This window comes from Pleurotus ostreatus (genome assembly GCF_014466165.1).
Source record: "Pleurotus ostreatus strain PC9 chromosome Unknown scaffold_11, whole genome shotgun sequence".
NCBI lineage: Eukaryota > Fungi > Basidiomycota > Agaricomycetes > Agaricales > Pleurotaceae > Pleurotus > Pleurotus ostreatus.
In genome coordinates this window covers 1275778-1300364 of record NW_023503166.1, presented here as the reverse complement: position 1 = coordinate 1300364, position 24587 = coordinate 1275778, and the positions used below count along the sequence as shown (strand labels likewise).

The following is a 24587-nucleotide window of genomic DNA, read 5'->3' as shown; positions in this document are numbered from 1 at the left end:
AGACGCCGCTGAACGGCTCGCCGGCAGCTTAGTGGGCCATGGCACACAATTGCTTGATGTGTTGAAGAACCAAGATTGTCGTGGTCGATCGCGGAAGTTCAAAACTGTTACGCATCACGGTTCGGGCTGTGACCCGCTGTCACTCCACGAAGTTGCTTGCTCCTCCACGTGTAGATCCCAACAATGCACCACATTCAAGATCCTCAACATATTCTCGAGCGCCCGAGCAAATCGCTTATCGAAGCCATCTCAAATTTCTCAACGCTCTTTGAGACGCGCGTCGCGGGCGATGGGATTGGGCATCGACGCAGGCATGCCAGACTTTGGCCCTCATATGCATATGGAATATCTTGCGTAGCAACATTTCCAGTGCTATTCTCGGGATATGCGTAAGGACAGTAAAACGTACTCAAGGACGCACTCGTTCGTGGTTTGGAGTCTTCATATACCCGGACCACGGCGGATCCTTCGACCTTCACGCAAGCTACCGTGCTCCCTGCGCTTCGCATTTGAATGCAGAGAGATAAGGTTGGACGCAGGATCCCGCTTGGAATGGCACTCTTGCCGAGGTACTTGGGCGGCGTCGAATTCTGCCACCGTCAGAATCGCCTTGGGCAGGGGGGAGAGCGGCATAAAGTACCCTGTACGAATCGCCTCCAGTTCCAACAATCGACCCCGCCATTGAGACTCGAGAGCATCGAGGGCATCAAATGCATCTTGCATCAGGGATATCGAGAACCGCTTCGACCACGAGAACTCAAGCTGAAGCTCAAGCACCCGAACACGCACACCTTCGTCTTCTCAACGAAGTGAATTCGCCGACGCTACTAAACGGCGCCTTTTAGTGCTCCCTCCCCTTCCCCTCTCTTTATACGCACCTACGCATCAAGTCTGGTCGAGAGTAACTGCCCATGGTACACGGGACATTGGCATAATGAATCAACGAGGCAATCGATCCGGCGGCAATCTACTGGATCAATAAAATCCATCGACCTGCTTCATGACTTCATGAGATACGGGACGTCTATCTTCTTCCTCTCCATAGTGGCCCTCAGCAAGTCCATGTCACCCGCGCCCCCTTGCAACCCGCGCTGCCTGTTCGAGGATCTTCTTTTGCTTTCGCGTAGCTTTTCTTCTAGTCGACCATTTCTCGTTGGATCAAGAGTGCTCGCGGTGATCTATGACATGAGAATGAGAGGAATGGGTCGAGGATATGGCATGCAGATATGTATTCGGATATTCTGCGGTCGAATCGCTCAACGCGCGCCCCATGATACACATGATACCAAACGACCTTCCAGCAGAATAACGCGTCTCATTACCGGGTACGTCAGGACGTTTCTTCGTCTCCTACTCCGCCATCCTCGCCGTCTCCGTAGAGCCGCCATCACCGCAAACGAAACCGAAAACGAGATCCCCGAATCACCTTTGCTTTCCTTTCCTTTCGGTGTTGCTCTCTCTCTTTCTCTTTCTCTTTCTCTTTCTCTTTCTCTTTCTCTTTCTCTTTCTCTTTCTCTTTCTCTTTCTCTTTCTCTTTCTCTTTCTCTTTCTCTTTCTCTTTCTCTTTCTCTTTCTCTTTCTCTTTCTCTTTCTCTTTCTCTTTCTCTTTCTCTTTCTCTTTCTCTTTCTCTTTCTCTTGCCCTTGCTCTTGCCGACGTTGCTCTCAAACTCAGCGGCAATCCTGCTGGCTGGGATCCATCGTTGGAGAGCGCGGAAGAATAGACATGGATGATGCAACGGCGCACCTTCACTGCTTCAACGTCAACAGCATCGGCGTGGTCGTCCTCGCCATCCCATACCCCTGTCGCTCGCCTAACACGCACCCCACGATCAAGTCGACGTCCTTTCAGGACCCCAGGACAACGCTCCCAACGTCCGCCGCAAGCAACTCCTCCCACGAATGGCCCCGTTCCTCGTATCGGCCCCGCTTCCGCTTCCACTGCCACTGCGTGCACATCCTGAAAGTCCGAACCGTCGCCCCTAGCCTTGCGCTATACGCCCACCTACCCCGCCCCCACTGCGACTGCAGAATCCTCCGCCGCCGGCGCACGGTCCATGCGCTGCCAGAATCCCCCGACCAAAAACGCGACCCACCCGCGTGCACCTATAATATGATCAGCCGGGAGCTCGTCCTGTGCGCGCTGTCCACGCTGTCGCCAACCTTTGTTCGGCGTTCGCGGCGGCCCCCACGCTGTGCCGCCTGTGCCGCCTTTCGACGGGCGCAGAATAGCGCAGACACACCGTCCCTGCCATCTTTGCGCAACACCGCCACACCATAACCCGGCGAGACGATCTACTCGCGCTCCTCTGCGCTGCTCCTCGCCCCAGCTGGCAGGGACATGCAGGGCCTCGCGGAACCGCACCTTCTGACTTCTGACTTCTGGGCCTTCCCCCATACACGGCAGCACAACCCGAACCCGTCCTGCGCGCCGCAGCGTCGTACAATTGTGGACGACAGCTCTGGCGGGGATACACGGTTTATAAACGAGAATGAGGTACGGGGTACGGGGTACGGGGTGCGATTGCGAAGATAATGACGAACGATGGCGATGAGGATGGACTGCGGATTCTGATTGAAGAACTGGGAACTGGGGAATGGGGAAGTGTGAGAGGGAGGACACCAGTTCAAAGTCCCATTTCCCGGCATCTACGTTTGCGCACGCCCAGTCGGAACGCAGAGAAACGGTCAAGTGGCAAGGACCAGGACCAGCCTGGGAGTGCGTAGCGCCCCCTTCAATCCGACACATTAGCAATAACGCGAACGACCCAGGCTGACAGCACACCAGGACGCCAGGCGACTAGCCACCAGGGGTTAAAACGTTAAAACGTTGACCGCGCGCCCGTCCACTTCTACCACGCAGCGCTCAGCTCCGAAGTTGCGTCTGCACGACTCGCCGCCTCCACCGTTCGAACCATACCTACCTGTCGTCATAAAGCATCACTCATACACGATATACAACGACGTATAACGACATATCCGCCCAAGCGGCGGCAGTTTCGACTTGCGACTCCCCGTCTCTACATCTCCACGTCTCTGCGTTCCAGATGGAAGAGGGAGGAATCTCAGAAGGATCGTTCGGATCCCCATACCATACCATGCCATACTATACCATACTCACGAATTTGCCGGCGGAGTACGTCACGAGCCCCGACTCCCGACTCCCGCTGCTGCTGCTGCTCCTTCCCCCCTCTCCCCCCTCCCTCTCCTCCCTCTGCAAGCCCCCCTCCCTCCCAAAGACAACACGATGCTCCTCGCCCCTCGCCCCAGCGACGCTCAGCATCCAGGTCCCCGTGCAACCCCAATACCACCGTCTCCTCCTCCTCCTCCTCTTCAATCTTCCACGTCTCCTCGCCCCCCCCCACACACATCTTCTCCTCCTCTTCCTCAGGCTCCCACGCCTTACGTCTCCTCCTCCTCGAAGATTCCACCAAGCTCTCCACAGGGCCGTAGACCCGACCCGCGCCCTGCGTCGCGTCGCGTCGCTCCCCCATCTAGTCATCCAGCCCCATCACCCACCACGACGCCGCACACCCACGCACCCAGAGGGCCGCTCGTCGCTCTGGGACGGCAGCAGAGCAGCAGAGGGTCGCCCATAGTCCATAACGTAGCCGCCGTCGGTGTCGACGAACATCATCATCATCGTCAGAGCATGTCGACGACCAGGGGCCCTGGACCTGGACCTGGACCTAGGGACCTGGAACTGTGAGGCATAGGCGCGACCAGGGGGGGAGGAGGTACGAGATGGAGAGTGGGAGAATGGGAGGGGGGGTCCGCCCATAGTGTAGACGCCGCGCTCGTGGTTCGAGGGCCTGCTTCCCGATACCCAATACGTGCCTTCCCGATACCCGAATACGTACTTCCTCGCGCCTCATATACTCTAGTGCGTCTTCCGATTTGGGTATGTGTATGTATAGTGTGTATGTGTATTGTGTTGAATTGAAATGGACTGAATTTGCGGGAATTTGGAGCTATTCGATGTTCGATGTTCGTTGTCTACGCGCGATTCTATTCTATTCTGTTCTGTGCTATTCTACTCGCTAATATTCGCTATTATCCACTAGTATTCGACGCATTCGATACGTGCTAGTCCTCCGACGTATCAAGTTTCGAAAATTACGAAGCAGCGTGCAAATGCTATCTCTCACGTCGTGAGAGATGATTTTACAACAAATGATTCTATAACAAACGAAACCCCCGCAAACGACCATATAAACGAAAGGATAAACGAAACGAAAACGCGCGCGCGCGCGAAGGAAACGGGGGACGGGGGACGGGGAGGACCGAGACCAAGACCAAGACCAAGCATGTGCGACAGGAAGAGCGTCCAACAGAAATGGCCCACCAACGCTTCAACGCGTCGCCTCAACGGGGACACCGACACCGACACTGAAACCGACACCGGGGACACCGCTAGCCTTTCCCTGCACACAATTCAGGTATAATAAGTATCTCAGGTATTTCAAGTATTTCAAGTACGCCCGCCCGGGGCGCAGCTTGCTCTGTCCTCTCATCGTCCATTGAACTAAAAATACAGAACCACTGAACTAGAACCACTGAACCACAGAATAACAGAACCACTGAACTAGAACCACCGAACCACAAATCACAGAATCACCGAACCACCGAACCAGTGCCTCGCGTCGGTGCGTCCCCATCGTGTTGGCATATGCAATACAGTTTTTGCAGCGCATGCAGACTTCAGCACGGCTCCGCGGCTCCATGACTCCACCTCCACACTTCCCCGCCCCTCACCCTTGGTCTCTCCCCCCTCGCTCTCTCAGTGTCTCGGTGTCTCGGTGTCTCGGGTACCCACCATACCGACCACCTACCATACCCACTATCCACCATTCCCACCACCCGCATCGTACAGTCGATTAGTTGGGTGGTCGTTTAGTCAATTAGTCGATCGGCCGACCCTAAGTCGTTTGGTCGAGTCTGGTAGTCATTTAGTCATTTAGTCGTTCAGTCGTTCAGTCGATTCGTCGTTCAGTCGGTTGGTCGATCGCAAGTTCGCAAGTTCGCGCCGCCGCGGTCGCAGTCACAGTCGCAGATAGGTGCTAAACGCAAGGGAGGGAAGGAGGCTGAGACTGAGACTAAGACTAAGACTGAGGCTGAGATTAAGACTGGAGGTCGCTTCGGGCCTTCGGTACAGGGAGACAGTGTTGGGGGTTTGAAGCTATGGGACGTCGAGACTTTGAGACTTTGAGACTTTGAAACTTCGAGATTTTGAAACTTTGAGAGAAGTGTCGAAGTATCGAAGTGTCACGCGCACGGACGAACTCGCATTCGCATAGCTTCACAACGCCGCGCTCGTGTTCGTCATGTCCGTGGTGTCCGTGGTGTTCGTAGCTATATAGCACACCCGCGCAGAATCCATGGAACAGCAAAGCCGCTCCAACTCGGACGTAGTGTGAAGACGAATCGCGTTTCCGTTTCCTTCGTCCCACAACCGTTTCCGTCGTCCGTTGATGGAGGATGGATGGAAGATAGAGGATGGAGGCATCGGTGACGGAGGTATAGCTATCGGTGATAGAGGATGGGGGATGGAAGATGGTAGAAGATGGAGGATGGAGGATAGAGGGTGGAATACCGAGAGTCTGCTCGCGATGCGCAGGCCTGGTGTTCGGTGAGTGAAGTACTCGAGTACTGGGTGTTGATATTCGAATGGGTGGATGAGTGGATGGGTAAGTGCGTGAGTGCGTGAGTGGGTAAGTGAGTGAGTGGGTAAGTGCGTGAGTGCAAGTGGATGTTTAGTGACGAGCGCTGAGCAACCCACTGAATCTGCGCCAACCTCCGATTTGAGCACCATCAACATTAATATCTCGATATCTCAATATCTCTACATTTCGATCCGCGGTGCATATACCCGCCGAAAGGTCGCGTCGAAAGTGTCACCAGCACCGGAAGTTCTGACGCGCTCCCGCGTCCCCGAGTCCCCGCATACACATACATAGACGTGAACTTGGGGTTTTGAAGAGGATACTGGGGTATTGGAGGCTTGGAGGCTTGTGAGCACTGAGCGGCATGCGAGCGAGCGATCGGGTGAGATGGGGGTGTTGGCATGTTGGCGTGTTGGGGCTGGGGTCGGACGCCCTGTATGAGGCAGGGCGGGACGGGGTATGCCTGGACAGCAGGAACGTAGAACCACGGGAGCAGGCGTAGGCGCTTGGTTCAGCGAGGAGGGAGACGATGTTGATGAACGAGGTGAAGTATGAGGGGATTGCACGGGAGTCGTGGATACCGCGACTCGTCACTCGACGGGAGTCACCGATCTCAAGCTCGAGCTCTGGCGTTTGGAGGTCCAGGATGTCCAGGAGGGAGAGGGGTTAGAATATTGATCATCGTAAGGAAGGAGAGGAGAGAGAGGCGCCAAGAGTCAAGAGTCAAGAGTCGAGAAGAAGCAGGGCGCAGAACGCGGCGAATGGACGGAGAGTGGCGTAGGTGCTGCATGTCCCAGGACTGGGCTACGCGTAGCAGATAGCCTATTGGACTTGATCATGAGCGAGGGCATTCGAGTTGTTGGTTACTCGCAAAAGTCGTTGAGCGCGACGCGTCATCGTTCCTTTTCCCAGTTGGGAAGGTCCGTCACTCGGCCCAGCCCGCCGGTTCCACGCGACGTCACTTGGAACTTGTGCTCGATGCTCGTTGGTCTGTGCTATCAAGTTCAACAGCACACTTTCTCAGTTTCAACATGCATATGACTATCCGCACTGCAACCCAGATCAACGTCAACCACTCCCGACTCTCAAAACCCTCACGTACCTCATCTCCACATACCCGATCTTCGTCTTTCCGGCCGCCCTCGTCCCATCCCTCCCATCCCTCTCGCTTCCTCAGCACCACCACCCTCCATACACTCCTCTTGAGACGAATCCCAAGTCTACCATGCTTAGAAGATAAGCTCATTCACAAAATCTCAAGCGGTCCCAGAGTTAGTTAGAGCACCTCATCAACGTCTCGACGAGGACAACCCCACTCCCCAGCGCAACATTATCGATTGTCCCCGCCGACACCGAGGAATACCCTCAGCCAAACAAACCAGACGTCTTGGCTCCCCTCTCCGCATACCCAACCCACATCCCTCGAACTATCTCATGCTCTAGTGTCTTCCCTCGCCACCATTCACCGTGCACCATTCACCATGGCACGTTCCACCATTCACCGTTACGCGTTCCGCGTTCCACCGCTCAACGTTCCACGCTCCCGCCGACCCCTCGCCCTCTCCACTCCCCCGACCTTCACTTCACATTCTCCCGAACAAGAACAACTCTGAGTAACGAAAGACGAGTAACGAAAACTCAAACTGGCATATCGAATACCGACTAACGAACAGCTGCAGCAAGCATATATCACCGCACATCCAACCCCGACCCCGACCCCGACTCCGGCCATGTCCACATACATATCAATGTACAATATATGGCAATCAATACACGGTGAAGGGGTGAAGCGAGTGACGCGATTCACGCGCGTACGGGGTACACGTCGCCCCTTTCTACCACTTCTCTACGCAACCTACATATTACATCCTCACATCCTTACATACTTACATACTTCTATGCACACACGCTTCCACGCTTCCACGCGTCTTGCAGGCCCATCAACGGAGGAACGCCGGGAGCGGCCATCACGTATCACGCATTACGGTGGTACGCCGTACGCGACGTCCACGTCCAGAGAGGTCGACGCCGCGCTGAGCCACCCCCACGCCCATTTGCTTCTCTCCTGGGACTTGTGGCCGCTATCAGGTGCGCCGCTTCCTCCCCGCTATGGATACCCCGAATGGTGTACGTACATACATCAGGCACTCCTTCAGCCCGAGATACAGTACATGCGTACATGCGGTGAATGCGGTGAATGCGGTGAATGCGGCGTCAGGATCGCGGTAGGTAGGAAAGTGGGTTGACGAGAGAGCGAATCGGTCGGTCTGTCATAACTTCATAACTTCATAACTTCACAACTCGGTGGAACTGCGATCATTGATCATCGGGTGGCTCGATAACATCGCGATAGCGAGGAAAAGAAGTAAGTACAAATACGAATACAAATACAAATACAAATACAAAGGGAACACGCGAAGCAGGAAGCAGCATACGCACTTGCTAAGGGGGGGGGGCGTAAAACAGGTTGTCCCGTTCCGTTCGTTTTCACTTTCATCTGTACGCCTCTAACTCCAAGTGTACGCTCTTTCTGTTTCTGTTTGCTCCTTTCTGCAATAACCAATACCCCTCCCCCCCACCGCCTTGGTTTCGGTTTCGTGGTGTGACACGCACCCTCGCCGGGATATCGAATATTGAATATCGAATCGCGCAAGGATTACGATTACGATTACGCCGCCGCTTCGAGCCCGACACCTGGCAACTGGCAGGGCGTGCGTCCCGTCCCGGACTGTAGCTGTAGCTGTAGCTGACAATGACAAATAGCGCGAGATATACGATATAAGATAGAAGATAGAAGATATAAGATATAAGAGCAGTAACCGCAAAACACAAAACAAGACACATCGCGACGTACTATTGCTGTTGTTGTTGGTGTTGGTATTTTTTTACGGCCTCCGACATTTCCACCGGAGACGTGCGCACATCTCCAGCAACGACGTCTGGATCCTGCTCCTGCTCCTGGACCGACACCTTGGACAACATACATTGACATCGCATTGACATTGATCGTTCGCGTGAGCCCGTCGGTGGCGGTGGTGGTGATAACGCGCGCGACGCTCAGCAGACTCGGACTGAGCATCTGCACGGATTTCGGGATTTCGATGATTTGCGACGAATGGCTGTGGATGGCTGCATTGGCTGATGCTGCCTGCTGATGCTGCTGCTGCGTAAGACGGGCGAGACGGAGCGTGCAGAGCGCAGAGTGCAGGAGGAGAACTTGCTTTTGCTGGGGCACGATGGGCACGATGGGCAGGATGGGCAGCGTGTGGGTGGGATCGCATGGCATGCAGGTCGATGGGTGTAAGATGTGAGATCTAGACACACAGTGCTGTAAGCCTGTAATGGGCATCGCATCGCATCGCATCGCAGGGGCGAACTCCACACCGAATGAAATGCTCGTGTAGCTGTCGTCGACTTTGCATGTCGACTTTGAGTTTGAGGGAGGGCACGCAGCCTGAGAGGCGCGTCCGTCTGTGTGAGCGGCGGCGGCGGCGCGCACGAGCGTGGTTCCACTCCAATCCAATCCCTGATGGTCGATGATGGATGATGGATGATTGGGGAAGTCTCATCCATAGAAAGAAAGAAAGAAAGAAAGAAAGTCCGGATACGAGAGCGAGAGCGAGCGCCCGCGTTTGATAGATCGTATATCATAGATCATAGCCCTGCCTTGCTCGAGGCTCGAGGCTGGGATATCAGGCCTCAGGATTCAGGATTCAGGATTCAGGATTCAGTGCGCGGTGCAGTGCAGCGGATGGCGATGGGGATGGGGGTCCGCATATGCATATGCATACCGTGACGTTCGACGGTCTGTGGAGATGAAGATGAAGATGAAGATGAGGATGAGGATGAGGGGCAGCGAGTAGAGCATGCATGAGCGATGTGTTTGTGACCGTCTTGGTAGGGGAGTGCATGAGCAGGTGGTTGCTCGATAACACGTTCGTCCGCCCCCCGCCCCCCCCCCCCCCGCCATATCATACTATACTAATACTAACAGACACTTGGTCAGCTACAGTATGACAGTACGCAACCACTGATCCTACGCAACCATTGATCTGCTGCGCAGATCAGCCGAGAGGTCAAAACATAAAAACACAAAAACATAAAAATGTAAATAAAAATAAAACAAGTCCCGATTACGTCGGCGCAGTTCCGTTGATATTATATTATATCCACGGAGCTGGTTTTCCACGCCTCACGCCTCACGCGTGAGCGTGATATCGATATACTCGATATACTCGACGACGACGCTCAGTTTGAAGTCCCGAGTCACGAGGTTCGTCGTATGCAGATGGCTGAGCTGTACGTGCTCCTCCCTGTGTCTGTATAATGTATAATGTATAATGTACATCTGTATAATGAAAAATGTATAATGAAAGATGAAAGACACGCTCACCGTGCGGACCACCAACCTCACCGCGCTTGTCCCTTGTCCCTTGTCCCTTGTCCCTTACCCAATTTCCCAATTTCCCACTTTCCCAATTTCCCCTTCCTTCAACCTCCAACCTCCAAGTCCCAAGTGAGCAATCTCACTTGGACAGTCTGCCTGGGCAAGAGTTGCACAAACAAACACTCTCCCATTCTCCCATTCAGCGATGCGCCGATGACCCCAGTGCGCCCTCTGTGCTCCAGGGCTACGTCGGCGTCCCAGAGATAGCTATATATATATAGCGTGCCTATCAGTAGTAGTGCATGGGTCAGACCGCATCTCGAGGGAAGGACCAGCGTACCTAGCGATCATTGATCATCCATGAGCACATCCCATTCCCAGTACCTCGAGGCTCGCTGCAAACATTTAATAATATCTTGTTCTCGGTATTTACGCGCAGCAACGCAACGGGCTTATGCGCGGCTCTGAGTCCGCAGGAGGGACTGCAGGGATACAGTGAAGTGCATGGCGACTTGACGCAACGCAGCTCTCGCCAGGAGACGCGATTCGGATGATGGGATCGGCAACATCCGATAGCGCCCATGCCTTCTCCACTTTCTGTCAGCTACAGTACATAGCAAAACTGACCACCATTTCGCGTCACCTATGCCTTTGCCTTGAACAACCCGGTTCGTTAAAGCTGGACTTGATGGAACACGAATCATCAGCGCTCAGCTCCAAGGATCGGATCGGTTCCTCAACCTCTCCTGCCAAGAATCATCGCGTCGACATTCAACATCTCAACGTGTTCGCGTACTAGTAACTTCAAAAGTTCAACGTGTCGTGCCTGTGATCTGTTGTAGGGGAAGAGGAAGTTGCGAAGTTGCGTGGAACGATTTGCGGTCCTTGGTGAGGGCGTCATCCCATGCTCATTTTAGTTCCTAACACCCTCTTTCAGCCTCTTTCAGCCTCAAGTCCATCCGGCGTGGGTTCTGGCGTTCCTCCATGCACAGGTGATGACGCTGAAAGCGTCGCGTACTCCGCCCCGTAACCTTGCCAGCTCAAGCCAGTCTTCCCCAGCTCGTTCATCACTCACAGCCGAGCATGCCCAGCTTGGGACTGAGGGGGCGAAGGCGTGCATAACTGCATAACTGAGAGGATGAAGACGGTGTAGAAGAATGCGGACGCCTCGTTTCTCGAACGTCCCATTCTCCATGTATCCGCGTCCCTGCCGAGCCGAAGCATTGAAGGCTGTCTTCCTGTCTCTCTCATCGTTTCCCGAGGCGAGGCGAGTTCCGAAGAAGGGCAGGGAGGGGGGAATGAGCAAGAGCCAGGCGGAACACTGGCACTGCGGCACACGGAACGGCCCGATTTTTTGCTGATTTCAAGGTCCGGTCACTATTCCCCCTCCGTTTACCGCTCGGTTCGCGATCATCCCCATGGGTCCCATGTCTGCGCGAAGTGGACCTTTCCTATTTTCTGCGATTCTTCGAATACGCATACGCACTATTGCCTGCTTGACGCTACTCGCTTTGTCGGGGTTTTCGCCATGTCGTGGGTTCTCTAGCACTCACCGTCCCTAGGCCGCGGTACGTCTCCTCAAGCCGTGCCCTCCGGCTCTAGTCTACTGATACGCATACGCATACGGAGTGGATATCGTGAGTGCTCGGCGTACTTGAATAATGTGTATTCTAGACTGACGGCGTCTTGAACTGTTGTGCAGACGGTTCTTTCAACATCTCGGGCATACCTACGGACAGCAGGGTTGCGGGCCTCATTTGGACGTCACCCGCGAACCCCGCCGCTTCATCGCACGCATATCCGCGCCCAGCTTCAACTCCACGCATACCGAGCTTGGCCTCAAACCAGCAAACGAAATGTCCATCTCCATTCCAGGTACTCTCAATCTCGGGTGATTCCGTCGATCGTATCAAGTATCGCGCTGGTGAATTCGTCATACCATCCCTCCCCCCCTCTCTCCCCCCACACCCACACGCACTTTCGACGACGGTCTCGTGCGCAGTTGACAATCCTTGGTGGTGCTTCTTCGTGGCTACTGCTTCGTCCAGCTCAAGCCCCGTTTCATTGTCCCCACGACGGTATGCTCTGGGCGTCTCAGCAACACCCCTCGTCGCCTCTTCCCGCAGCACTGACTCCACGTGCACTGCGAATTCCCACCTCTCTCCCCCCCCCGCCCGCCCTCTCGAGTTCGCCGCAACTCTGATGCTGTCGGCAACGAGCCAGGTCCACCCCGTCGTTCTCGGACCGCGGAACGCAACATGGGAGTATGTCGAGCGGCAGCTATCTCGGAACATGGGACACCCATTTCTCACTGGGTGCCTCTAGACGCGGGGGGCAGCGACGTCCCTGCCACTCGATCCTTTTCTTTCTCCTCGTGTCGCGCCAATGCGTGTCTGCATGCCCCAGCCCCACATGTCTGACCTCCCACTTGTGGACATGCGCAGAGCGCCGTGTGCGCAGCGCAGCGACCGACTTCTCTCTGGTGTTCCCTGTTCGCCGAGCCTACACCGACTTTCGCAATGGTGAACACATCCTATTCCCCCACAGGTAGACGCGGAGGTGTAGAAGAGCTGTCCTAGCTATTTGCTGCTATACAAATTGGGAGACGCGTGATAGAGAGGGAACACGAGGAACCAGATAACGGATCGAACTACTGGGAGAATTTAAGAAGACTGGCCGCCTGAGGTATGTGTATATTCTGATAGCCTCGCAGCTGTTTGTTCGAGGCGTATAACTCTGCATTCGTATTTCAATATGGCCTAGGACGGGGCGATCGCTGTTGTACCCAGCGACCGACTCCTCCCTGTGATTCTGCTTGTTCTTGCAGGAGTGGGGTATGCCTACGACGCAGGGACCAGGCCGAACGAGGCGAACGAGAACCAACAGGGCTCGATATGCGAACTGGGTAGCAAAATAGTTAGTCATGAACTCAGTCTGTAGGGTGACGATGAAATACACACAGGTGTTGACATTGTTCCTTCCCCCGATATTTCCGCCATGGATAGCACCGAAATAGCTATCACCAGAGATGATGTTAATGTTGAAGCTCACGCTATGGAGACCGGCGAGATCGACGTGGACATTGCGATGCCCGCTTTTGATTGTTATCGAATTACGCTGCGTGACGGAGGTTGTGGCGGAAAGACTGTGAATCCCGGTTGCTTCTACGGTGAAGCTGAGAGGGTCCGTATCGTTGTGAGAGGTGCGATCATGGTCAGGGCAATTGTGCGGTGCGGACGATGGGAAATTGAAGTGGATGTTGTTGAGAGAGCGGAATGGGCTGGAGCATGATGGAAAGTTTGCGGGGATGGTGCTTCCACAGTCAATGCTGACAACGAATTTGTCGTACGGGATAGAGAGGTGTAGTGGGAGGTAGCATGGGCGAGCGTGGCGCCGATTGGGACCTCGATGACGTACCAGCTGCGTCTTGGGCTGAGGATATTCGTCAATGAACTGAGAGAAAGGAATAGCACGGTCAGCAGCATAGAGCATTTGTCCTACACCGCAAATGAGACGATCATAGCCTCAGATCGATCATCGTGAAAGCATACCAGACCCATGCTTGCGAATGATCGGGACAACAGTACGCATGATGTCACCGATGACAGGGACATCCGCATCCATGTCATGGATACGTTGATTCTCCAATTTCCTCTTTTTGCATGCAGTCAGAGTCGGTTGTAAGCAAGACACTCGATGAACGCACCATATCCTCCTGAAGAAAGCGAGTACACTCCTCCGAATTCCCAAATTCAACAACGAGCCTGACATTGCAAGGTATAGGCACACTGTAATATCGCATCTACCTCCATCACCATTAGCCTCGCTCATGCAAGAACCCTTGTCCTCACCCGTTCAACCTCGAGCCAGACAATGCTTGTTCCAACAGACAATGTTCGCGTAACTGCGATTTGAGCCATATCCAGTTCGTTGTATATCGCTCGTAAAGCTATCTCATCAGCTTCTTCGTCAGTTGCCAACACCTCCCGGCGCATACAGCCATCCTCCGGATATTCTATTTCGACACCGCTCCAGAGGGGCCTGTGACATTTAGCTACAGCATCTACCAACTAGGCACCACGCTCAATACTCACTTAGATACAACTGGCGTCCAATACAACACTTTGGGGCAGTCTATCGTCGTATACGGCAGGTCGCTCTTTATATACGGCTGGTCTCTCGGCGTCCAATTCGACACTGCTATCTTGTTCCTCGACCATTGATAAAATGAAACAATCGCTCCAGGACACCAACTATTATTAGATTCGACCCGAACACCTATGTTTTGTCCCACTCGTCAAATTTTACCCGAGTGAAACCCAAACAAAATAACTACCTTTAATACGGAAGGTGCAATACGTACTTGAACCGACCCAACCGTCAGCCACGCAACTTCCAAGTCCTTGACTCCGTACTCACGCAATTCCCGTCTCATCGTCATAAAGCACACCCATACTTCAGACTGAACACAAGCAGCTCGAGATAGTCGTAGAGAAAGTAGGAGCGGGAGAGTGTGAGATGGTCGTTTGAGTGAAGGAGCTGTAGCGTTTTGATAGCGCTCACATCTCGCTGTTTTATCCATGCCTCACAGCAACCACGCCTCAAACATCTCACGAATGTCACCCTCCCCTCATCCAATCATACCGCATTATCATTGATGGAAGCTATTCAGAGCTGTAGAGATCACACCTTTCGGCCGGTCCATCGGGCGGACCACCGCCAACCATACACCGCGCCCCCTCCCAACGTACACTTGCGCCGAGGTCGTGCTCACTGCTCTCCAGCAGTTTCATGGCGAGCTATCCATCCGTGAATACCCAGTAAATCAGCGAGCGGGAAGGCGCCAATCATGGACAGGCAGCCCAACGGCCTCGAGGCGACATGGCTTCGTTCCCAACAAGGCAAAAGTGCATGAGGTATGGGCGCTACAGTACAGTCATGGGCTGTAGAATCGCGCCGCCGATCCGAATGCTTCGCTCGAGCGAAAGGTCTAAAGCTTCGGCGGTGCCACGACGAGGTATCGTGAGGTCAGTGGACTGCAAATGATACTGGTTCATGGGAGCATGCGGCGTGAATGAGAGGGGACGTAACCGTGAAAGAGGGTGTGGGTTCACTGTCAGTTGGCGCTTGTGTAGTGGACTCGGGGGAGGATAGGAGAGAGGTTCCTCGGTCGTATATCCGAGACTGGATCTATGGATTGGGTCCAATCGAGCGGGAGGAGTCATTAAAGCAACGGCACGACGTAGGGACTGCGAAGAGTTTGCAATGGCTGGCTAGTGCGAAGGTGGCACATTCACAGCGGGCAGGGAGAGGCGTTCAATATTTCAAGCCACGATTCACACAAACGGTCAAGTCGAGAAGCTACATGCGACACGTTAGCGAGAGTGCAGAGTCATTGATTGGCGAAGATACGCCGCCGTGGAACGACGGGGGAGCTGCGGTAATTGCTATCGCTGAGTCGGAAGACGGCTGGATCTTCGGCGGGGGGCACGAATTGAAGACAAGGGGTAGGAGAGATGAGCGCATTTGGTGATGTAGGCGTCGCAAACTGACCGGAATTATCGCAGACTTGAAGTGGTCGTCAACGTCCACGAGAGCCAGCGGGTAGGGGGTGGTGAGTCACATGAAGCAGCAGTCGGCAGGACAGAGATCTGGCGGGTAGCGACTATCAGTATGTCGTCAGCGAAACTGTTTGGTGTGGAACGTACATCAGTCGGGGTCTTTCCATTCCTCCGCCATGCGTGCGGTATGCGGCCTACGCGTCTCGACCATCACCACGTGAGGTCCTCAGGCCTTAACTCCCTAGCACACACGCGTTCTTTGCGCCGTCATGGTACCGACGTCGCAAGATCTGTACACATGGGTTGGCCACGGTGCACCTCAATGCAGCAGAACAGCCAGGCCTCCTAGACGGGCTACGCCGTATCTTGGATGACATCGGAAACCCTGGCCGCTGCCTCGATTCGAATTGAGGATGGGTATGGAGCCGTTGAGGACAAGGGTGCGGGGACGTACAAGAATCAGCGAGAGTGCGATCTTCCGAGCCTTAGCTAGCGCACGTAATCGCCAGCGAATTGTTTGTGGATGCCAGAATCAGCGATGCGTCGATCCAGTATAGTCATCACCTCGAACAAGACAATCGTGAGTGATACGGGATCCCACCGACGAGATCGCAGCTTCGGAGCAGTCGCGACACATTTTCGGCGGGGCGACGAGGGTCATACACGATGGGAAGTACAAGGTGAGGATAACAGCGTATGGCTGAGATCTAGAGAGTTTCAGTGGTCCTCGAGCGAGACCGCAAAAACCGATAATTCTGATCCGAATCCACTGAGTGTACGAGGATCGCCTTGTCTCGAAGTACGCGTTGTATACAGCGGGAGTTACAAGGAGCTTCGACCGTCCGCGTCAGCCCTATAATTCCCCGCTGCAGCTCATGATTCAGTAAGCTCGCGCTAGGTCAGCAAGGGAAACGCACCAAGGGGTCAGCAATTTTTACCCACTTCCCACCGCCGTAGCATCAACTGCGTCCACCAAAGCAGAGCGCAAACCGAGCGTGAACGCGAGCCCTGGCTCTATTTGAGGTGTGTGCTTCCATAAGTCGCGTTCAGCATAAGTCGCGTTTAGATGTATTATGTGGCTCCAGGCGTTGTGGTGTCCGCTGAAGGAGTTTGGTAGAACGACATTTACTCGGAAGAAATCCAATCGAGTTCATGGAGGATGGAAGGACGGATGTTCGGGCCGGCGACACCCGAAGCCAAATTCGCGCCTCCACTGATGATTTTCTCGGTCGGTTTCGTTTTCTGCCGTTTACGACGTGCTCTGCCCCAAAGTCGGACCTCACAGAACACACGGTCAAAAAGCATCTACTCCAGGAATCAGATGGGCCTTTCAAACTACACCTCCCGTGCCAAAAATCTTGGGCTCAGCTTCCCAAATCGTACGGATTCGTACCTCCTCAACACTTTGTGCCCATGATCTGCGTAAGGAGGACGCGTGCGATGGCATGCATTCGGTGAGCTTGTCATACCGCGCTGTTGCTAGCACCCGACACTCTCAATTTTGAAAACTTCGACGTCGGTTTCTGATGGTCCTCTGCGCGCAGGTGATGATCGATGACGGTGAAAGTGCGAGCTTGCCACTAGCGGGTTGCTTGTCGTACTCTGAGATTGTCCGTATCCGGCCTTTCTCCCTCTGTCTCAGCGACTTCACTGTGTCCGCGCATCCTTCACGTTGATGTTGAAAGGCTACACGTTGACTCTTGGCTCGACAAAACCTCGCTCACCAAAGCATATCTCTTCGTCGACTCCACCCCGAGACCCGCTCTTCTGAGGCTTCGACGCATTGAGGCTTGCTGCAGTTGGCTACGCATCCACTTTGTCAGCCTATGGAGTCAATGTTCATTCAATGTCACGTCAACATGCACCTCGCTCAACATTACCCATACTCTTGCCATATGATACCCACATTGACATATATTCCATACTGTGCCCTCTCCAATGGAGCTCGCATTGCACTCCTGCTTTGGCAAGTTGAGGATCGGGAGACGCGATACTATTGGTGATCGGTCAACGGACGGAAGCAGTTTGAACAGGGCGAGGGGAGGTATGCTATTGTCGGGTCGGGTCGGAAACTACATTTTACGAGGGAAGAGGATCCCCGACGTGTCGAGCATTCGAGCACACCCAACGAGGTCGCTCGGTCTACGTCCGTCCTACACTCTCGTCATTAAGCTTCAGCGTGTCAGCTCCCGCGCTTCCGCTGCGCAACTCACAAGGAGCTCGTATCTACCGACATATCTACGTGGCAGGTCTGACTCCAGCGATGCAGGGCTCAAGACTCGACGCTTTAATCCGCTCTGCCATTGCCGGGGAACTCTGCGTCGCAGTAGCAGATCACATGTTGCGCTGCATCTTGATGTAATTGGTGAGGAAGACGAATACCGCACTGCGGGCAAATGCCCATAAAAGCACGAGTGATACGGAGATGGTACTGTGAGGGTAAAACAACACACTTCTGCTTATTCCCACCGTAGATACTGTAGAGTAATTCAGTTTATTGTTCAAAATATATATTATCATATCAATCCAAGTTGTAATTTAAATATTTCTCAAGTATTGGCACTGGTATTATGGGGGAATAAATGAGATTAATACCAGCCTTCCACCTACAAAAATAACATGATGATCTTGAAGATGTTATTCTAAAAATCACCACAGTTAGTATTCAGATTATCATGAGCCCTTTATCTGTCGGAGAGAACCTGATGATATTCTAAATATCATTCCCGATATAGTTAATGTATCCCTGATAGCGTGTATTTAGGATGTAAACTACGATATCTCCCGCATATCGACGAAGGCAGTATTCTAAGTATCATAGGAGATCTTACGTTGAAAATATACTAGAATGTATTCACAATAATGTACATAGGTTGTATGATGAATTTATAGCTGCAAGCCAAGTGCTACAAGAAAAAAAGACAAATGGTGTACGCGATCAATACATGGAAAGGATCAATTTCCATGTAATCCTGCGGGTTGAACGGCACTACCTGGTGCCCAAACCCGCGTCGGGATACCAGATTGTCGTCGTCGTCGTCGATCGTGATGGTTAGAATCCAATCGCCGCCGTTTTGGCTGCGAAAAACGTGGATAGATGACGATAATGCGCCTGCAGGCGTCACGGAAGCGTCGCTACAAATTGGTGTGCGTTAGCGTAGTAGAAAAGAATACAGAACACTTACACGATGACAACGTTGTCCATAGGGCGAAGGACGCCGAAATTGCGTACCAGGACCTCTACAAAGGCCAGCCAGGCGACAGGGCGTGGAGTGTTAGGCGAATACCAAGCTCGCATGTTTGTTTTTTTGAGATGCTGGGTTGAAATGTGTTAGAAAATGAGGTTGAGAGTGGTGCACCACTTACTTTGTACTGATGATGATGGTGGTGAGAGGTGGGCACGATGACGGCGTCGAACTCGCGCGCCAAAGCTGGCGGGACTGCTTACGGCGTCGAACTCTCGCACCAAAGTTGGCGGGACTGCTTACGGCGTCAACGTCCTGATTATGCGCACTTCACTATCCGTACATCCCTCTCTCTTTACGTTCCTCTTCCTCTCTCTTCTCTCCCTACACTCTATCCGCGTATCCGTAATCCTCGTCGTCTTCATGGTCTCGCACTCGCATTCCAGTCGCCGTGTTCGACTCGCCAATCGCCACAACGCTCAACGTTAACGTTCGTGCAACTCGACTGGGGGTGTATCGAAAGGAACACAAACACGACGACGGTGGTGATGTGGTGGTGATCGCGATGATGCGTGTTCTCGTTCATCGGTGCGTATTCCCTTCGTTGGGCGTCGAGTTTCTTCTCGTTGGTTTCTTTCTATCCGCGCTGGTTCATCGGTCCTCGTACCGTTTACCATTCGTCCTCAATCATTCGTCGTTCACCTGTCCACCCGTTATATCGTCATTTGCTTCTAGTCTCTCCATCGAGGTCTTGTGGTTTCGTTGGTTTCGTGGTTTCGTGGTTTCGGATCGTGTTATCCATCTCCTCACCACCTCTCCTCCTCCTCCTCCACCTCGTCGTCGTCGTCGTCGAGTTATCGTCGTCGTCGTCGAGTTGTTGTTGTTGTTGTCGAGTTATCGTTGTTGTTGTCGAGTTATCGTCGTTGTCGTCGAGTTATCGTCGTCGTTCTCGTTCGCATCCACGGTTACATAGGTGTTTCGTTTCGTTTGCAATCTACTCCCCTTGCTGATTTCCTTTCCTTCGTTCCAGAACCCAGCGGCGCCGTGTTCGCATCTACGTAAACGTTAGCTTCGGCGTATGCAATCGTGCTCGCGAGGTAATATATTGCGATAAGGCTAGTCGTCATCGTCTTTGCGGTATTGTTCATTTACTAACTGACACGCGTACTCCTCCCCGTTCGTCGTTCTCACCCGCGTCTGCTTCTCCTGCACGCATTCACCCATTGTAGGTGCGGGGATATCGATGGCGGCTAGAGATGGAAGGCGTGGAGAGCGGCGTGGAGAGAGGAGGAGGATGTGGGGAAGGATGTAGCCCATTTTGTAACGATTGGGGATCCTTCGTGGTGCGAGAGTCGTCCAAATCGTAGCCCCGTCTTCGTGATTGTCGTGGCTTGTCGAAGCGCGCCATTAGGTGCTCGCTTGCACCGGTACCTTCAGCACAGATAAGATGCCATCAGAGGACATGGATAGTATCCTAATTAGTCAAATCAACACCAACGCAGTCAGCACAACACGTATTCAGAGCGTGAACTGACCTCGATAGCGAGACCCCCCGAGTTCAACCAGTCTCGATGGCAAGGTTGTCGACATCACCCCATGCGGCACTCGCTGAATTTCGAAACTGCGACTGATCAACTGCGCTTGAGCGCTTGCTCTGGCTGCATTACTGCTTTTGGTAGCATGCACATGGACTACCATCTTTGGCAATGTATGTCCAGGAACGTTTACGAACGGACTTCCTTGGAGACCTTGTAGTGCAAGAGCCGTCGTGTATGATTCAAATAATTCGGTATCAAGATACATTGGTAAAGGATCCCATAACGTGGCATTATTTACTAATGGTACTATCCAAGATATTTCCATTCATCCCAGAGATCTTCGTACCTGTCAATAGCGAGATGCTTCCAACCATCTGGCAGGTCTTGACTATACGCATTCTGCGGTTTTTGATTGCCGAAACGGTCATAGGCGTCGTCAGATACACATGACTCGTCTTCGTCTCTGTCTTCACCCATAAAGTGGCCACTGGCACCCGCAGCATCGACTTCTTTACCCGTAACGAGCAGGTCCTGTGAGAAGATAGCCAAATCCCCAGCTGCGTCGTATGATTCCACTGGAATGGGTGAGATGGGTACGATGTTGATCATCCGGGCTGAGTCAACAATATGCTCAAAGTCGACTGGAGTGAGCAACTCGACGAGAGAAGCGATCCAGAGTTTTCGGCGGTTGGAACAGTTTCCCCAATTTCGAGGGAAATAGGTCCCTTCATCCCCTTTGCGACCTTGCGAGTACAGGCTGAGGGCCGAATGCACCTAGTATAACTGATATCAGTTGCCAGTTTATCTCATAAGGCCATCGAGACCTACCGCGTAGACAGATGTAATCAGTTCCCCCCGATCTTGCTCTTCCATATAGAGCGGTAGGCAGTCATATGGACGTTGTGATATATAGGCTGAGTATGTCGCTAATATCATGGGCGACTGAAGGAATCCCTGAGGATCAGCTACTCATCAGTACGTAGTCACTCCTTTCGCAAAATGAGAATTTACGCACCTTCCTTCGACGATAGGCTTGGTCCACCTCGCGGAACATATAGGGAGGAAATAATCTTCCTTCGCCAAGTATGTGGTGTATCCACTGTACAATGTCATCTGAGTCGCGTTCCGACACTAAGACTTGAACGGCAGCAATGGCCGCCATCTTGACATATTCTAAGTTAACAACAGGCGGCTGTCTCCATGATTGATTATGAGTGACACTCGCTAGGAACAGATACACGCACGGGATCGCTCAATGTCTCAAGAGTCGTCAGAGTGTGGCTTGAACCCCGGGGCAACCCGATAGATGTGTTCTGAACGATCGTGTCAATGCTCATATAGAACATGGATGTACTCATGCCGCAGATGATGGGTTGAAGTTTCCGGAGGGCGTGTACGTGTATCGCGAGCCGCGCCTTCTTCAGTCTCTTTGAATCGGCACCTAATATATGAATGAGCTAAACCCACAAGCACAGTGTTTAGAGCTTACATCGACACTTGACAGCGATGCAACGGTTGCGATGATCACTAAGACCCTTGTAGGCTTTAGGCGGGAGCAACATGGCAAACACAGATTGCGGGGGAAAGATGAATGTAAGGAAGATAATCCAAAGCACCGAGAATGCTTGCGAGTATTATCACTGTGGTACGTACACATCATGATGTCCTTGAGGTTGTAAGCCCTGCAGGTGTACCATAAATCATCGTGATGTCCTTGAGGTTGAAAGCCCTGCAGGCGTACCATCAATGAAAACCTGGCGGTGATGGAATGTATCGATAAGAGTTGAACTATACACATGTGACGGGGGTGAAATACGGGAAATTTCAAAAGCTATCTAACGGCTGCAATGCGTTGAGTACCAATGCCAAGGTTGACAAAGACAACCGCATTTCCTTAGAAGTCTCGAGTAAATGTGAGTTCACCATTTCCAGAGTTGTGGGCGCCTCGGTCTCCAGCCGGCTGGAGAGCGCGAACGACTTTGTTTGCACTTCAAGCAAGCCCTCTTCTACGCAGCGAATGAGGTACTTGATGGTGGGGGCGTCGAAGGCGTCATCAACCACCACCATCATCATGTGGTCTGCGAGATAGGTGGATTGAGAATGGGCGTGAAAATATAGTAAACCCAAATCTAAGAAATCACCTTCATCGACGAGGGACACTGCAAGCTACCACATCAGCGACAGCGATGGCATTGAGAACCACTACGCAGCGACATACCTCGCCTATCCTTTCGGCGGCGTCGCTTGATGATCTGTTGATATCGCTTGCATCGCTTGCACAAACGACCTGGCAGAGAGAGAGTCTTCAGTTTCTCTATAGAGCGAGCCTAAAATGCCAACGCACGAGGGGAGATATGCAACATTCCTTGAGAACACTATAGCTAGTGGAGAAGGGAGTGTTGACGGACTACATTTATATAATCCTGACAAGATCTGTCCTGAATTGTTTCCAGACCAGGTAAAGGCGAGGTGTGAATCGGGAGTATTAGTGAATCTACATTAAGTAGATCGTGCTCGAATGTTTGGGCATCTTGAGCGACAATCGATGAGGCGACTGCATTCAGATATTTTACTGATAAGCTGCGTGGGGACCGCAGCTATCATTTACGATTAAGGTATTTACCACCACGTTTGTGGCTAGAGATTGGAGCTCAGACTGTGTTGGAAGGTACCAAACTTCGAATAGAACGAAGGTGATGATGATCGATGATATGCTATCCCTGCGCTCTCCCCGTGAGCCCCAGCTTATGTCACAATTCGTGCGTGATGGTTCGAAGTGGGGCAGAGGTTTATGTCTTGCCTTGCTCGGAGACGAAAGCGATTACCAAGGCGTCGAAGGGTGCGGAAATTAGGAAAACTCAGACGATTGCCTCAGCTATATACAGGTCGAAAGGTTAGCAACAAAAAGAGAGAGGCGCGATACATCACATACCCGATTCAGTGGCAAGGCATGGACAAGCTCTTGACCAGTCTCCGCTCCCATACTTGTCAAAGCACAATGCGAGACAATGGCCGGTGGCGGGATGACATGGTAATCATTAACATTCCGGAAGCACAGGAAACCTCCAGCGAATCCATATTGTCTGTATGGGTCAAGGGCCGAATCGACTGGTTGGAAGGACCGAATACCCAAGAAGATACCGGTGAACAGCGGCGTGGTGTACTGAAATACCCTTTCTACGACACCAGCGAGTATAGGTGTGTCTGCATCGACAGTGGTTGCTGCAGGATGAAAGACGACCGGACTATTTCGGATTTTGGAGGTACCAGCACAACCGTATGATATGCCATGAAGCAGAATTTCATCATAGAATGAAGGATTGCGGTCGACTAACACAGTGGCCGAGAGCTGACTGCATAGCTTTTGATAGTAACAGTCGTCCAAACGTGTGAGTTCTACCTCGAGACCTAATTTAATCTCTGAACTAGGCTCAAACTCGCCGAAATGAGCAAGACGCCGTGTGTCCTCTCGGCTGAACTTGGCCAGAATGTCGACAATTCCAGATACTTTATTGCGTAGAGCGGTATCATCTGCCAAAAGGGCAGAGAGATTGGCATTACGTGCGGACATCATCATCATCATCGACTCTAGCTGGCCACCTGTGGATGAGATTAGCTGGGCCTATTTACGCTGTTGACATGGGTAACTCACCTGGCTTTCGGTTTGTGTTCATGCGATGAAGAAAATTGATATAGCGCTCGTAATATGGAGAGCTGTGTGAGTGGACAGGCCCAAAGTCCTCTAGCATCCTCCCGACATGAAGGGCAGCGTGATGAATGGGTTTGATGGACACATCTGGGTAGAGTTGGTGGGCTTGTTGCATGTAACGCGTAATGTGGAAGTCATAGGTAGCAATCTGTTCCTTTGAAGTCGTTCGCATATTGGCTGTTATGACCGCCGTAACGAGGTCCATGAAGTTTGCCAATATTTCTCTCATTCGACCCTCGGAGGCGTGCCACATACGGATCAAGGTAATGGGTAGATGGACTGTGCAGAGCATGCGGGTTTGGCTTGCGTTCAAGTCTGTCAGCGAGGTCCAATCACGGGGGACACGAGAAACCCAAGTAGGAAGCATTGTGTGCTCCATATCTTGTCAAATCTCTTTCATGATATCGATGCCTAATACCGATGTTCTCTTTGCGTCCCTTTCAGGAAGTAGGGAAGCAAGGTGAGGTATTACGGTTTCATCCGTAACGGCCTGTCGGGATACGTTAGATTGAAAACATATTAAGCGGGGAAACTTAAATCCCTTCT

The 24587-nt window shown here is 52.7% G+C and overlaps 7 protein-coding genes across 7 annotated transcripts; all 7 read right to left on the bottom strand.

The window, feature by feature from the left end:
* Nucleotides 1-2003: 2003 nt before the first annotated feature.
* Nucleotides 2004-2747, bottom strand: PC9H_002732 (uncharacterized protein; the record flags this gene model as incomplete). Its single annotated transcript, XM_036772367.1, has 2 exons — nucleotides 2004-2104; nucleotides 2162-2747. The coding sequence occupies 2 exons, from the start codon at nucleotides 2745-2747 to the stop codon at nucleotides 2004-2006; spliced, it is 687 nt and encodes a 228-aa protein (XP_036626013.1).
* Nucleotides 2748-5118: 2371 nt separating this feature from the next.
* Nucleotides 5119-6064, bottom strand: PC9H_002731 (uncharacterized protein; the record flags this gene model as incomplete). The annotated part of the gene is made up of 2 exons (XM_036772366.1): nucleotides 5119-5617; nucleotides 5952-6064. 2 exons carry the CDS (start codon nucleotides 6062-6064, stop codon nucleotides 5119-5121), a joined length of 612 nt encoding a protein of 203 aa, XP_036626012.1.
* Nucleotides 6065-8514: 2450 nt separating this feature from the next.
* Nucleotides 8515-8947, bottom strand: PC9H_002730 (uncharacterized protein; the record flags this gene model as incomplete). The annotated part of the gene is made up of 2 exons (XM_036772365.1): nucleotides 8515-8631; nucleotides 8663-8947. 2 exons carry the CDS (start codon nucleotides 8945-8947, stop codon nucleotides 8515-8517), a joined length of 402 nt encoding a protein of 133 aa, XP_036626011.1.
* A 3690-nt stretch (nucleotides 8948-12637) lies between these two features.
* On the bottom strand, nucleotides 12638-14502 carry PC9H_002729 (uncharacterized protein; the record flags this gene model as incomplete). Its single annotated transcript, XM_036772364.1, has 5 exons — nucleotides 12638-13165; nucleotides 13466-13545; nucleotides 13600-13702; nucleotides 13900-14089; nucleotides 14468-14502. 5 exons carry the CDS (start codon nucleotides 14500-14502, stop codon nucleotides 12638-12640), a joined length of 936 nt encoding a protein of 311 aa, XP_036626010.1.
* Nucleotides 14503-18515: 4013 nt separating this feature from the next.
* PC9H_002728 (uncharacterized protein) lies at nucleotides 18516-18907 on the bottom strand (the record flags this gene model as incomplete). The annotated part of the gene is made up of 2 exons (XM_036772363.1): nucleotides 18516-18744; nucleotides 18795-18907. 2 exons carry the CDS (start codon nucleotides 18905-18907, stop codon nucleotides 18516-18518), a joined length of 342 nt encoding a protein of 113 aa, XP_036626009.1.
* A 1731-nt stretch (nucleotides 18908-20638) lies between these two features.
* PC9H_002727 (uncharacterized protein) lies at nucleotides 20639-21205 on the bottom strand (the record flags this gene model as incomplete). Its single annotated transcript, XM_036772362.1, has 2 exons — nucleotides 20639-21106; nucleotides 21161-21205. 2 exons carry the CDS (start codon nucleotides 21203-21205, stop codon nucleotides 20639-20641), a joined length of 513 nt encoding a protein of 170 aa, XP_036626008.1.
* A 59-nt stretch (nucleotides 21206-21264) lies between these two features.
* PC9H_002726 (uncharacterized protein) lies at nucleotides 21265-22695 on the bottom strand (the record flags this gene model as incomplete). Its single annotated transcript, XM_036772361.1, has 8 exons — nucleotides 21265-21297; nucleotides 21348-21524; nucleotides 21577-21773; nucleotides 21822-21956; nucleotides 21986-22061; nucleotides 22256-22410; nucleotides 22551-22619; nucleotides 22677-22695. 8 exons carry the CDS (start codon nucleotides 22693-22695, stop codon nucleotides 21265-21267), a joined length of 861 nt encoding a protein of 286 aa, XP_036626007.1.
* Nucleotides 22696-24587: the final 1892 nt, after the last annotated feature.